This window comes from Ictidomys tridecemlineatus, chromosome X (genome assembly GCF_052094955.1).
Source record: "Ictidomys tridecemlineatus isolate mIctTri1 chromosome X, mIctTri1.hap1, whole genome shotgun sequence".
NCBI lineage: Eukaryota > Metazoa > Chordata > Mammalia > Rodentia > Sciuridae > Ictidomys > Ictidomys tridecemlineatus.
In genome coordinates this window covers 26,917,315-26,932,944 of record NC_135493.1, presented here as the reverse complement: position 1 = coordinate 26,932,944, position 15,630 = coordinate 26,917,315, and the positions used below count along the sequence as shown (strand labels likewise).

General features: G+C 33.4%; 1 protein-coding gene across 10 annotated transcripts in view; it reads right to left on the bottom strand.

The window, feature by feature from the left end:
* Thoc2 (THO complex subunit 2) overlaps nucleotides 1–15,630 on the bottom strand; it is a 123,453-nt gene that overhangs the window by 14,131 nt on the left and 93,692 nt on the right. For 4 of the 10 annotated variants that reach the window (XM_078034308.1, XM_021722374.3, XM_021722375.3 and 1 more), the window contains 15 exons: nucleotides 14,725–14,866; nucleotides 14,106–14,263; nucleotides 13,106–13,234; nucleotides 12,651–12,782; nucleotides 12,380–12,564; nucleotides 11,698–11,876; nucleotides 11,357–11,459; nucleotides 10,287–10,717; nucleotides 10,028–10,086; nucleotides 8,499–8,615; nucleotides 4,509–4,646; nucleotides 4,101–4,170; nucleotides 3,858–4,018; nucleotides 1,764–1,840; nucleotides 1,230–1,275 (listed from right to left, as the gene is read on the bottom strand). In XM_078034308.1, the coding sequence (XP_077890434.1) occupies nucleotides 1,248–1,275; nucleotides 1,764–1,840; nucleotides 3,858–4,018; nucleotides 4,101–4,170; nucleotides 4,509–4,646; nucleotides 8,499–8,615; nucleotides 10,028–10,086; nucleotides 10,287–10,717; nucleotides 11,357–11,459; nucleotides 11,698–11,876; nucleotides 12,380–12,564; nucleotides 12,651–12,782; nucleotides 13,106–13,234; nucleotides 14,106–14,263; nucleotides 14,725–14,866 (2,109 nt within the window). In that variant the 3' untranslated portion in view covers nucleotides 1,230–1,247. The remainder of the gene's footprint in view (nucleotides 1–1,229; nucleotides 1,276–1,763; nucleotides 1,841–3,857; nucleotides 4,019–4,100; nucleotides 4,171–4,508; nucleotides 4,647–8,498; nucleotides 8,616–10,027; nucleotides 10,087–10,286; nucleotides 10,718–11,356; nucleotides 11,460–11,697; nucleotides 11,877–12,379; nucleotides 12,565–12,650; nucleotides 12,783–13,105; nucleotides 13,235–14,105; nucleotides 14,264–14,724; nucleotides 14,867–15,630) is intronic. The other 6 variants (XM_078034311.1, XM_078034309.1, XM_078034310.1 and 3 more) reach the window with 4 other exon arrangements.

Below are 15,630 nucleotides of genomic sequence, written 5' to 3'. Positions count from 1 at the left end.
GTTTGAACTAAGGAAAGGAATTCTAGCCCCCTCCCCCAGCAAGGAAAACAGCTGGGGTGGAGCAGAATTGAAGGATGGGCAACAGTATTTCTTTTACAATCTTCTTAATTAAAAAAAAATTAGTAAATTTTATATTCTCTTTCAGAACTCTTGTTTATCCTGGTTTACTACTTAGATAACAAACACAAGCTAACAAAGCACAAAAGGCACACCATTATCAGGAGGTCACCAACCTGACAACCTTAAATCCCTGCTTTGCAGCCAAAATAAACATGACAAAACCCACACCCTAAAACCTTTATTCTAATACTGAACTGGCTCTCAGACATTTCTCATTTATAATTTAAACTATGAATAACCCTGGTTATCTATCTGGTTGCATTAAAAAAAATAACTGCAGCAGCCAATAACACTAGGAGCAAGGTAGACAGAACGGGTATACTTAATACCACTAAGACAGCTAAAATGGGCAATAAAAAAGCACAGTCAACAACTTCAAGAATGTCTATTTGGAACTATTAAATGTAGGGAGCAAATCACCCTACAGACTTTGATAATCCTACAGTATCACCAAAAAAGTCTGAACACTCCAAACACTAAGATACACATAATTTACTTAAAATGTTTAAAACACTTTTTACATCTCACATAAAAACTAAATGTATTACCTTGCAAACAAAGTTGTATATTTAAATTCTATAAAAGCACAGACCTTATTTTCTGACGTTGCAAAACATGGACAGTGGTAGGAAAAAAAAGGCACAAAAACTTAAAAAACCTTTGGATAACTCATTTACCTAACAAGGCAAAAAGAAGAACAGAAAACACTAAATACTTGTGTTCGAGTACTGGCTCAATTAGCTAATATCTCTGTGACCTTCTTTAATGCAAATACCACCAAGACTTACAGAGCTACAGGTATTTTTAAAAGGGAATTAATAATCCAGAAAATATGAGAATGAGTGACAAAGAGAGTGCCAGATGTTCTTAAATACATTCAATGCTTTCCCCCAGCCTAAAGTGTGGCTAATCAACAAACTTAAGATGAAATCAGCTTAAAAATAACTGCAAATCTTACTCTACATCTGTACCCAAAGACTTGGTCATTATATTTAAGTGAAAATTTCAGGTAGCTTTATCTTGCAAAATTGATTTTGTTTCTTCAATATTATCCAATCTCATTTTTATATTTCTATCTTTAAATGAAAAGAAGGTGAGAAAACACTCACCTTGGCTGAAAGTCTTCATTATCTGTGCTTGTCCGAGGACTTATGAGTAGATGACAAATTAAGGGAAAACAACTTTGGGGAGACAGTAGAAATAGCATCCCACCTTTTAATACAATTCCTCATCTTGTAGGTCTAATTGGCTCTTACCAGCCTGGTAGCCTCAAACTCTTATCAGCTCTGCTCATCTGCCACATCATTTTGCCCTTCTATTCACCATGCTCCTAGCCCAAGGCCCTCTGTTCCTTTTTTCTTTTTGGTGACAATACTGTCAGAGGGTCAATAAATTCATTGTTGGCAAAAGACACCTCAGTCACCACAGAAGTTTAAAACCAAAACAAGAACATGAAATCTCCTACTTTCAGATTTCATACATTTGAGAAGATTAACTGGAAAGTTCATTTTGAAACTAATAAATTCCACAGTATTTAGACTACATACTACAAAATGTATAATTCTAAACATGATGGGTAGGTACCAAAGCTTTCCATTAAAACTACTGAAAATTATTAATTAATATTAAGATGAAAAGGATATTGTTTCTTCTCTTCCTTTCCTCCAGAACTGTCCCTTTTCTCTTTCTTTTCTATCTTTTCTTTATCATGCCTGGATTCCTATAAGGAATGGTGAAATTAGTTGGGGAAGGGAAACCAAACACATTTAAAACAACAATCAGCTCAAAATCCCTTTTCATCACCCAATAGCCATAATGTTTCTTCAAAAAGTTAATATGACACCAAAAGCACAAGCAATAAAAGAAAAAAATACACTGGACTCAATCAAAAGTATACACTTTTATGCACCGAAGGACACATCACAAAAATAAAAAGACAGCCTACAGAATGGGAGAAAATATCTACAAACTATATCAGGGATCTAGTATATAAGATACATTAATTAAAAAAACTTGAGGCTGGGGATGTGGCTCAAGTGGTAGCGCGCTCGCCTGGCATGCGTGCAGCCCGGGTTCGATCCTCAGCACCACATACAAACAAAGATGTTGTGTCTGCCGATAACTAAAAAATAAATATTAAAAAAAATTTCTCTCTCTTAAAAAAAAAAAAAAAACTCTTGCAACTGAGCAACAAATAGACAACTCAATTTTTAAATGGCCAAAGCTTTCTGAATAGATTTCTCCAAAGAAGATATACAAATGGCTAACAAGCAAATGAAAAGACATTTATCATCATTATTCATTAAGGAAATGCAAATAAGAACCATGAGATAGGACTTCAAACCCATTAGGATGGTTATAAAAAAGGAAAAAAAAGAAAACAATAACCAGTGTTGACAAGAATGTAGAGAAATTTGCACCCTGATCACTTGCTGGAAGAAATGTAAACTCCACAGCCACTGGGAAAAACATTTTGACAATTCCTCAAAAAAGTTAAACATAAAATTATTATATAACCTAGAAATTCCATTTCTAGGTATATACAAAAGAGGATTAAATACTTTATAACAGCACACAATTACCTGTAGTAGTACCATTCATAGCTGTCAAAAGATAAAAACCACTAAAAATCCATCAACTGAAAAATGGATGAACAAATGTGGCATATTCATATGCTATGTACTCATAAAAAGAAATCAAGTAATGAAAGATGTTACAACATGGAAGAACCCCAAAAATGTCATGCTAATAAGTAAAGAAGACAGAAACAAAAGGCCATATTATTGTACAATTCCACTTATATATAATATTAAGGATAGGTAAATCCATAGAGACAGAAAGCAGATTAATAGTTGCCAGGGGCTGGGAGGAGGGAAAGTAGAGAGTGACCGCTTAACAGGTATAAGGTTCCCCTTTAGGACAACTGAAATGTTTTGGAACTAAATGGAGATGACTGTGTAACATTATCAACACACTAAATGCCACTGAACTGTATACTTAATTTTATGTTATATGAGTTTTACCTCAATTAAAAAACACATTTAAAAGGAGCAGCCTATTGTTGGAGGCAAACAGAATTAAACCGTTCAAAATCCTTTTCAATTTTTTAAAACTGCATTTGTGAACTAATAATATACTGCATATATTACGAATATATGTAATAATGCTTTGCAAACACACTTTAGTAATGACATTACTTGATGTCACATGCATGAGATTTAATTTGAATATTATCCATTAGCATATAAGAGAATATATCTTATACTTAATTTTAAAACCAAATATAAATTTCAAATGAGTTTATTATTCGGATAAAATATTATGAAATTGGTTCAAATCCCATTTAATGAAGAATTTGACACTGTAATGGTCAAGGAGAATCCATGACATTATATTTTAATCTCAGGAGTGAAGACACTAAAAGCAAAGAATTGTGGGTAGCAAAAAAAAAAAAAAATCCACAAAGAAAGCTTAAAACTCAAAGACAGAAGTAGGTGGAAGTAGAAGAGAGGAAAGGAAATTTCAAAGGTATATTAACTCTACCCTCCCAGTAATTTGGGACTGATTTGGTTCAAATTCCCAAAACACATAATTTGCCCAATGCCTTTTCTTCCCAATACCAAAAAATTTAAAAACAAAAAACATGACTTGACTAGGGTAAAAATAATCAATATTTGCCAAATTTTCAAAGAGTTTATTTTTTCAAAGTATACTGTTCCATTATATTCCTAATTTACCTTCTTGCCACCAGAAGAGATTTTATCCATCTTCTCAGATTTAAATGAATCACCACCGCCTTTTTCTTTGCCTGAAGATTTTGACTTATTTTTTTCCTTGTCTTTCTCATTTGGATAAGGAGACTCACATGGGCTTTCACTTTTGTGTTTTGAAACCCCCACTAAAATTACAAAAGAGAAATCATAAAAGCCTTTTCTGATATATTTGATGATTGCTTTGAAGGTATCAATAAATCTACCTACTTGTTCCATTTTCCTCTTTCCGCCTCTTGGTTAAGTCTGGTGGCACTTCCCGGTCATTGTTTGAGTGATCCTAAAACCAAGAATTGTGAACTACATTGATCAACAGTTTATGCTTTTATTTTAAAGCATTACTTTTATACAAGAAAGGTACAGCTAACTAGCACTGGAGAATATTTGCAGCAGTTTCACATACTTGGTAAAATGGCATGAAAGACAAGCAGAGCTGGTAGAGATTACTAGGCTGAAGATCCTTATTACTGTAGAAGATGCAAACACACTTTAGGGTGAAAATACCAATTAAAACTCAAAACAACAGACTACTATGGAACAAAGTAGTATTTTTTGAAAGGTAAACACACTACTGTACAATAACCAACTTTCCAAACTAGTTTTTAAAAAAGTACAAACCCTTTTCCGCTCTTTCCTGTCCTTTTCATCTTTTTTCTCTCTTTCTCTGGATCTTTCCCTTGACTTGTCCAAATCTTTCTTGTCCATTTCTCTCTCCTTACTCTTGGACAGTGGTGGAGGAGTATGATTAATGTAGAGCTGTTAAATTAAGGCAATATTACTAAAGATTATTAGTTTTCCAGTATTGGAATCTTTTGGGGTTTTTTGTTTGTTTGTTTGTTTATTAAATGAAAGACAAGTGGCAGTTAGACACAAAGTTAAAACTGGTCAGCTGTCTGTATTACAAGAGATAAAATAAAAGAGCATCACACAAATACAAAGGTTTTCATGTCTTGTCCTTATAAAAACAGCTACTTAAACTCAATCAGTTCATTATTGCCTTGACTGAGACTCCTTATTTAGTAAATTCACTAGCCAGAGTCCTCATCATCAATCTGTTGTAAAGACCTATAACCACAAATATTAGAGTCCATATGTGGAAAACAATGATTGGACTTTCTCTGTTGCATAAAAAAATACAAACCTCTGCACAATCATGGAAATTTTAAATTCTTACCATCCATGAATAGGCAGTCAATGATGACTGTGAGCAAAAGTATAAAAAAAACAGAGGTATGACTTTACTAGCAAGTCCTTTCTGCCTCAGTATAAACCATGTAGCAACTGTCCAAAATTATTTTTTATAAATGTAAATAAAAACTGCTGCATATTCTCTACTTCTCAAATAACCACAACTGAGTATGAAATTTGTCTAATTGGTTCTAATCAGCTCAAAAAGCCATCGTGTGATTACATTACTAAAATACTAGAAAGTAGTGAACAAATATTCTCCTCTGCTTGTTCTTTCTCTGCCAAAAGACAGAGGGGCAAGATAACAACCACACATCAAGGATATTCTAACTCTAAGTAACTGAGAGATAACCCTACTTATACAAGTTACAAATATGGAAATCCACTTTAAAATAAATATTTAAGCAACAGTCAGGAAATAGCCCAAAACCTAATCTTAGGGTATTATAACCATCCTACAAGTTTATGTTTAATTTAATACATTCAAATATTAGGCAACAGAATACCAAATACAACTCCATTACATAACTGCACAATTCCAGATGTACCTTAGAAATTAACAGAATATTGAGACAAAAGTCAAATATTTTTACATGAAGGAATTCTTTGGTATTCAAAGGAATACAAGAAAAAGGAAGACATCAGTATGAGAATTAAACACATTTTTTTTACACCAAACAATTGCAATTCAGTTGGCTGAGAAATATTGCCATAGCAATGAAGAAGTATATTTTTTAAAATTTCAAAGTTTAAAAGTTGATGATCAACTGAAATATACAAAATGCTTATTAATAACAAAGAGCAAGAGAATGATAAACAGTCATAAAAGTACTTGCCTAAAAGATACTCTTGCTGGATATGACTTAACACTTCAGGATTTTTCTAATTGTGAGGATTATTCACACCTTAGGTTAATATTATTTATTAAATGATAAAATAAAGGAAATAATTATTACTGCAATACTCAAAAAGATTTTTCTAAAAGAAGTATTGCTTATTTCTCCCCAAGAAAAGAGGGGTGTGTGTGTGTGTGTGTGTGTGTGTGTGTGTGTATACGGCTCCCTAACTCTGAATCTTTCCAGTAGTTCTCTTTACTAAAATGGTTACTCACTTTTAATTTCTTAAAATCCTACTTAGCCTTCAGACACAGCTCAATAGCCATCAGCACTGCAACCATCCCTCAACTCTGCAACTCATTTTCCAATGAACTCATTTTATTGATTGATTGACTATGACAGGTGTTCCCTATTAATTTCATGTCATTTGTTTTTATCATAATAGTTTTTGGTATGCTATCAGAGCTAGGGTGTCTTTTCTACTTTTATATACTTCCTAGTGCTAACTACACACAATGAGTGCTCAATACATTGGCCAAATAAAATTAATAAAAGAGAGATTCCCAGAGGCAAAACATACCTAAAAGCAGGGAAACAATTTTATATGCACAAGTGACATGATAACACAAAACACATATCCTCCAAACTGTCTAGAAAATGAAAGCTATCCCAGAAACGGTGAGGTTATGCATAATCAATTTTAGAGATCACTCAAGTCCAGGAAAAAATTGTATTCTAACACATTCATATGCTATTAAACTTTCTATACACATAAAAATTCAACATCAGCTACTACACATAACAGTACTTTGGATGTTTCAGCAAAGTCCAAAGGCTTAAGAGTTCATTTCAAATATGTATTGAATACCTAATTTATTGCTGAGCATCATGCTAAACACTAAAGATCTGAAAAGTGGTATGAGTCACATAATTTTAGAAGCATATTTATATGCCATTTTCAAATTTTTCTGGTTGTACGCAGAATAAGTAATTGAATATTAAGTGCCCACAAAGTTGTTATTAAAAAAAAAAAAGTGGGGAAACCGACTTGAATCACTATAATTTAAAAAATAAAAACACACTAAAGGAGCTGGGTTCCCTTTCGACTGCTGTTGAAATGGGTGCTAAGAATAGAGGAACCTTGATTTTAGTTCCCATTTTGATACTAACTAGCTGTATGCCACTGGGAAGTCTCAAGAATTTTTTTCAGCCTCTCATTTGTCAAAACGACAGTACCATCTGCCCTATTTAGCCTCACAGCACTGTTATGAGAATGAAATGAGACAAATACATGTCATCTCACATTTTATTTTCAAAAGTGTTTTACGTATGTGAGAAACCGTAATTTTCTTCATTGTTTAGAAAATTCAGTTAATTTTTAAACAGCAGATCTCAAACTGCTTCATAGTACATTTCAGTAAATAAATACAAGACTGTTAACCCATGAATTTAAAATAGCCCACACAAGCCACTGATGGTTAAGACTGGCACATACAATCCCAAACTGGTTATGAAGACCTACTATATTGCATTACATATTTAACTTAGCCAAAAAAATGGTTTTACTTTGTTGTTAAAGGTACTCATGGTAAAAGCTGATACTATTTTGATCAATATAGTATATTCTAAAAACAATGCCACATTCTTAGAGCACAAGCACATTAGCTAATCTACACTGTTAAAAAGTAGTGCTTATTTGCCCAGAATCCACAGACATTTCATTATAAAGCTATAGGTCTAAAAGCAGTTAGTAGTCATGTCAAGTGACTTTCAAAGTTCCATTTGGTCCATCAGTAAGGAATCATAATAAGCAAATAAAATAGGCAGTAAAATAGAAAAAGTAAAGGAGGGTATGAATTTATAATAAAAACAAAATGGCATGAACAATAAGCAATTCAACTATGATACTGAAAATAACTCCATAATTGTCATGATACACAAACTGTACACTATTTTTAGTAGCAGAATACCCAGAAAAGTAGAATAATAAAAATACTGACACATAAACACAAACACCAATTTGAGTATTCCCATCCAGGGGAATTATTATTTTATATTAACTGTATTTCATGATATTATGCTACAACTGCCAAAAAGATATCTCAGGAAAGGAAATATTTAAAAAATTTACAGATTGAAATGGACTCAGCTTTTTAAAAAGTTATGTGAATCCATCGAATTACCTTTTTGGTCTTCTGAGCTGTCTTTAAAAAACAGTCCAAAATAGTCTGTCAGATTCAAGAAATTAAATAACCCTATGCCGCCCCCCCCAAAAAACAGAAATTCTCCCCTCCAAAACCTTCAACTTATTTAAAATTTTGAAGCATAAAAGAATGCATAACACAGCAAGCAAGGATAGATTATAGAAATGTTGCCACATTACACATATTTAATAACAATCTCTCTAAAGGGACCATTGTCATCTGTTCTTTTAGTTTGTGATAAGAAATTCTAAATAAACAGGGTACTTTTTCCCACTGATCCTGGCTTAATAATTTACTAGTGTGAGAGTATCTACTGAAAAAAAAAAGAAGTAAAGAACTTTTTGGTTTACTTAGGCATGATGATTTTAAAAGACTCAAACCTTTGCGGAAGACTCCTTGAGTTCGATGAGACTGTCCTGTAGAAAATGAATGGAGATGACAGGTGAGCTGGCATAGTTCTCAGAACCCAGAGGAACTTTGGGAAGTATGGCTGTAACCTGGAAATAAATCAGCTACCTCTTGTGAAGATAAATTCCATGATATCATTATCAATATGAATATCAACAATAAAAAAACTATGTAATGGAATTATGTAAAAAAACTAAATTATATGCACTCGATGTAAGAAATAAAAAAATTTCATTCTTTCTGCTCAAATTTGTAAATGTCAATGCCACTTTTTTTAAATATCTCTGCACTTATGCTTTAAGTAATTTAAGAGGCTTAAGAAAGCAAAACATTTTTTTCTCCACAAAATATTTAAAATAGTGGAGGTCACTGTGGAAGAACATTAACTTATATTTTCATAGTCTTTCTTTCATTGGAAGATTTCAAACTTTACTTCACTTAAAACTCTTATACATATTTTTTAATCCTAGCTGAAAAATTTAGTGGCATTATATTACAATAAAACAAAATATATTCAACAAAAGAGTAGAGCACTGTTTTTGCAAAGCATCTATGATTGGTGAATCTCATAACTCCCACAAGAAAAAAAAAAGAGTATTTAAAAAAAAAAAGAAAGGAAGAAAGAAAAAGAAATCAATTACGGTATTCCACCACAGTGCTCTTGATGAAGAATTAATAACTTACAGTTTTAAAAGTTCAACGTACTGCAAATTCAAAGATTCCATGAAATTAGATGACTTTAGTATTAAAATTAAATATGGAGCAAGGAATGGCTACCCTGAGTCTTCAAGAAGGCTACACCCACGATTTTGTGCTGCAGTTGAATGCCTGGGGTTTCTCTTTGCTGGGTGGTAGGATTGGATGCCACATCTGCTCTTATCGTAACGCAAGGTTCAACTTGTTGGGAACCCAATGGGTATAAACAAACCTCCAAGGGAAGATACAACAGAAGCTGCATGCTCACTGAATATACACAACTACAGGAGAACTGATCACCAAGGAGACTTTAAAATGGAACTCCTTTCAAGACTCCTTCTTAGAAGGCACATCGGTATGATGCTCATCAAGAAGCTTGATGAATTCAGAGGTATCTTGTTTATCCTGTATCATCCAGGAAGTCTTCAGTGCTATATATTCTTCAATATTTATGCTGAAAAATAGGCTTCTTTCTGCTGAAAAGATTCATTTGCTTGTAGCTACCATTGCACTCCAAAAAAGCCTGCTTAAAGCAGTGAGGCACTTCTGGGTAAAATTTCTCTTGCACTTTGAAACACTACAAAATTAGTGCTAGGTCCTTGAAGTTTTAACATTTTTATAATAAAAATACTCAATAGGAAAAAATATCAGTCCACCAATACAGAAAAAATTCATTTTCTAATGCAATATAAAACCTCCAGTGGCTCCAGTGAATACTTGGCACAAGACTTGAAGGAAGTCAGGACACTGGTATTCCAAACAGGTGAGCCTAACATGGACGCTGCCTTCCTCAGGCTATACTAACCTTTACTGTGGAGGAATGTGACGGAGAAGGGTGGGTATCAATTTTGCGGCGTTTTTGTTCTGTTAGGACAAAAAGAAATGGTCAGAATAGAGTGTATTTCTAGTTTTCCAAACACTTAAAAGAAAAGGAACAACTTTTAAGATCATCATGAGTTCATCTCCCTAGCAAAATCTCTACATAACTTACCAAAACAAGGAGACAAACAAATGCACATTAAAATAACAAAAAGGTAAACAAATATAAAGAAAGGCACACTTGCCCCTTTCAGGCTCTGCAATATCTGATCGGGGAACAGGTGACTTCAAGGACCCAGAAACTGTTGTTTTTTCTCCTCCTTTAACATTTTCCTTTGATTTCATTTCCTTTGCTATATCTCTTTCTCTGGATGGCTCCTTCTCTCTTTCCCTTTCTTGAGTTGATTTTGATTCTACGATGGGAACAGTCGTCTTGAATTTCTCATCTTTAGTTTTTTCTTCCTTCTTGAATTTTTCTTTTTCTTTGTCAGACTTAGGCGTTCTTTCCTTGGTTTCTCTTGCTTTTTCATCTTTATTTGGCCGCTCTTCCTTTGGTTTTTCTTTACCATCTTTACCAAGTACCCTGGCCTCTGGAGTAGTAGCTGGAGTCTTTTCTTTTTTCTCTTTTTCTTTGTCTTTCCCTTTTTCTTTGTCATTTTCTTTAACAGCTTTGCTGCTTAAGAATAAAAGCGGATTTTAGGATAAATACTCATAAAATATATTCCATGTTTAAAATCATAATAGGGTTTCTTACTGACTTCAAAAATCCTAGAACTAAGAGGAATCCTTTGAAAAGTAAAGGACAACTTAAGTAAAAAGGAAAATATTTCTTTATCCAGTAAATAATAAGCAAATTCATGAAAGCAAATTAAAAGAACATCAGGTTCTTTCTATAGACATTCATAATCTTTGAGACTAACAAAGTAAAATCCAAAAATATATTCCACAAATCAACCAAGGGTGCTAGCATCAGGGGATGAATTATTGAGCTGGATGGATTTACTACTCTAAATTAGTGTAGGCTTTTCCTAGGTTAACTAGACTTACTCAGATTGCCCACAGCAATCACTCTATCCTAAATTTTTTTCTAACTTCACCACCTACATCTCCTTGAATATCCCAACATGGGAAACAAAACTGCTAAACCATAATTTAGATGGTGAGCACACATCATCAAAATAGAGGTATATACAAAATTTCAAAGTCCAACTTAAATGACTTTCATACTGCTCAACTACTACCCTCCTTCAATTTATGCTTAATGAGGCCAATTAAAGGAAATTTAGAATTGTGACATATGGCACTATGTTCCTACCTGTTTGAGCCACTATTTCCATTGCTTGAATTCCCTTTTGGTGTGGCACTAGAAGCTTTATTAACAGCTTTCACACCACACTGAGATCTCTCCCTTGATTTATCTGAAATAAAAATAAGGTTTTCTTTAACAAGCCCCTAAATGTAAATAAACAATTTCACAGCCAAATGATTAGAGGATAATTAGAATCAGCAGAATGATTACTTTTTGACAGTTACATATTCTCACCTAAGGAATAAAATTATAATATTAGGCTAGTACCATACTTGTCACATGATATAAAACATTCCAATATGATAAAACAAAAACTATTATTTATAAGTTTCTACAAGTAAGCATACCAGTCTCCTCAGTACTGCTTTCATCTGATTTAGATGCACTTCCTATCGATGATGAAGAAGGCCCACCACCAGGCCCATTTTGTACACTGGCCACAGCATTCCTCGGAGGGGGGTCTTTGTGATGAAACTCATTTTCAGGTATCATGTATGACTTTTTACTTTTCAACTGCCCAGAGTAGCTGAAAGTCGCACAAAGTGTTTAAATATACAAATACAAATCAAAAAGCACAAACATGGGGTTTAAAAGAATAAAATTAGCAAATTATTTGTTCAACTACTTGGTTCTAGAGAATGAAAAATATTAATTTTCAGTAATTTCTTAAAGGTGCTTTTAGAGAGTCCTAAATACTTTCTTAAAAATAACTTCAAAATAAACTAATCCTTAAACTGACTTTTTTTTTGCTCTTGAAGATCTGATAAATTCACTATGGTGTTAATATTACATTTCCTCCCATTTGAGACGTAGTATATATGACTTGTGACACTATCATCCAGTATAGACCGGAAGTTGATAATCAGAAGTGACAACTCTCACCAGCCTGTGGGAACATGAGCGCATAATCTCCCATAATCTCCTGAAGTAAGGCAGAAGATAAACTTCAACACTGTAAAACATTTTAAAGTCTTCAGAATCCTTCTGTCAGCTAGTCTCATAAATTACATTAAAGTATAATTTTGTTACCCCATAGCCAATGCATATAGATCTGGCCTCTTCTCTTTTTCTTCTTGGCAGATTTTATGCACTCTTCTTTCCAAAGCCTGACCCAGATTCAAAACTTTTGGATACCAAGGAAGTATTTTTGTTAGCACAATCAAGATATTCCTGATGTGAGTATATTCGCCCGTTTCAAGGCAATGTACCGATGCCTACAACAAACATTTTAAGATCCATTATTATTATTAAAGTACAAATACGAAGAGAAAATACTTTTTAAAAACCCATTTTTTTTTACCTTGGTTAGTTTGTAATGCCATTTATGTACAACATGCCGAAAATTTTCATAATCTAATTGATCAGCTTTATTTCCACCATCAAACCCAGTTGCCCGTAATATGGTAAGGAATCCTGGGTAGTTTCCACATTCCTAAGGAAAAACAGTTTGTCACCTTTAAAGTTACATCTGACAAAACAAAAGCTGAAACTTAAGTAGACTAGCTGAAACTCAAGTAGACTAGATCAATGATTCCACATAAAAACAGTATGAATATTTGGATAGGTAGTTTTCACAGAAACGTTTGGATTATTGCATGATCCCAATTTGAAATGCCAGTTTAAAATAGAATAAAAAGGTATGCTATTCTTTACAACTGGATCTTAAACTCAGCTTCCCTCTGAAAATTGAACAATCTAAAGATTACTGCAAGTGGTCATTCTATACATGAGTAAAACATAAGGTATTTATCATACCTTTTCATATGTGGCTCTATCACTATGCCACCTGGTCACAGTCTCTAACATGCAACAAAGAAATCTCCCATATCGACTAGCTTCATTTTCAGTACAGCTTGCAACTGTGTAAATGATGTCAGAGAAAACCTACAGGGAAAAGTAGTTAAGAAAAAAAAAAAGCCAAGGTCAAACCAGTTTAATTATTAGAACATTGTATTATAGCAAGTCATACCAGGTAAATTCAGTCAAAATGTATTTCCCCTTTTATATTCATACTTGCAGAGACTTTTGGAGAGTCTGGCTATTGAGAGATAATAGCACATTCATAAAGCAACAACAAGAAAAGAACTTTTATAAAGAAAGCTGATTTATGACAGAAAAAAAACTATCATCATTATCACATAATAACTTCTTAAAGACAGATATAAATATGACTAGGACTGGGGGACAATAAGCAGAAGCAAAACTGAAACTAAAATAGGCAGCTGACATGCTAAAATGTACATGACATTTCTAAACCACAAAATATAAGAAAAAAAGCCAGATGCAAAAATCTGTGAATATGACCACACTAAAAAGCTTCCCTGATTTTTATGTAGGAAAGAAGATGTAAAATTTTTTATTCTGTTTTGTGTTTTTTTTTTTTGAGAAATGAAGAATGGAGAAGAATCCTGTCTATGATGATAAGACATAAATTCAAATGATTTAATAGCTTAATCTTGAATGCTGTTACATACAGTTATTACTCAAAGTGCTTTTTACGTGTAGTGACTCATTTAATCATCACAACAATCTCATGAAGCAAGTGCTTTTGTCCCATCTTACAGATAAGAAAACTGAGGCACAGAGAAGTTAAATAACTTGTCAAAGATCAGACTGCAAGAAAGTAGTAGAGCTAGGATTCAAGTTCAGGCACTTGGCTCTTGAGTTCATGCTTTTAACCAAACACACAATACCTCTATAATGTTTTAGCTATCTTTGTGTGAGACTTTTTAAAGTTGCAATAAAAAGAACTTACTCGATCATAGCAAAGAAGTGTGGAAAAATTTGGAGTTTTCTGTTGATGTACCAATTCAACAAAACGAGCACAGTAAACAGCATCAATTGCTGAAAAAATACATCGAGGAAATATACACAGCTGTAGAAATTTTGTGATGGTCTCATTTTTGGTAGATTCTAAAAATAAGGGAAGAATATATTAAGTGGTAAATTTCTTCCTCAAGTGCCTCAAGGCCACTAAATATGACAACATATTAACTTTAGTGTAGAGAATGCTATAAAACCACAAGCTATTTATAGTTTGTAACCAAAAGGTCATGCCTGGGATAAGACTATCATTTTTATTCAATGTGTACATATTCTATCTACAATTTTCCCAGAAATATGATTTTTATACAGAAAAGTTGAATGATAAGCTGCTAATATTATAGTTATGAGTTAATTAATTTCACTTCAAACTAAATCAGTTCCTTCGGTGGAAATGTGAAGTTGATTCTGCATTAATGAGTAACCAAAGAATGGGATAGTGAACACTGAGTTGAAATACAAACAATACACTTCAACACCTCCAAAGTTATAAAGGTTTGTTTTTTGTAATTTAGCAGTAGCAGGGATATGTAATATTTCCAACAACTTACTTGCTAAAAGCCAGTTGTCCTTTTCCAATTTCAGTCTCTGTAGAACTCTCTGTACATGTTCCATCTGTTTCTTTTCTTCTTCAAGAAGTTTGTCCTGAAGAGCAGTACAACGCTCCTTCTCTTTTTTCTTTTTATTTGGAGGCTACAAAGTAGAAGTTAAATACTTTCTAATTATATGCACATTACCCTCCCTTTTTAATTAAAAAATTTAACAGCTAAATGTTGGCACTTTGTAATAACTTCAATACAGATGTACAGTAGATCCACTTGGATGTGTTACTTTCATCTCCATTTCATCACATCCAGAACAGTGTCAGAGTCTTAGCACACCAGGCCCCTTCCTTAACACTGATAAATTCCATCTGGGGCATGCATGGAGTTATCTTTGACTCTTCCTTCTTTATTAATATATCCCAATTATCTGCAGTATCCCACTATCTTGACCATGGTCAGTGGTCTATATCTCATAATGAATTACCCAGAAAAGTCACCTAGGGTCTCTAGCCTAATGCTTGCTCCTTTCCTTATCAAAAGTACCCGTAATACTGCTGTCATTACCTTTTTAAAGTACCATTTTTAATGATTATTACTTCCCTGCTTAGCTAAAGCAGCTCTCAATTTCATCTATTTTTATTTTTATTTTTTATTTTTGGTGGTGCTGGGGATTGAACTCAGGGCCCTGTGCATGTGAGGCAAGCACTCTATCATCTAAGCTATATCCCCAGCCCCCTCAATTTCATCTATTTTTCTATCTTTCAATGCCTTATATAATCTGGCACCATCCTTACTATATAAATTCATCACTATGCTATTTCTTCCTTTACTCGAACACTATAGAGTGGTGTCCCTTTTACCTCCATATTTCCAAGGCCTGCCTGACTCTAGACTCAGCTCTTCAAGAAAGTC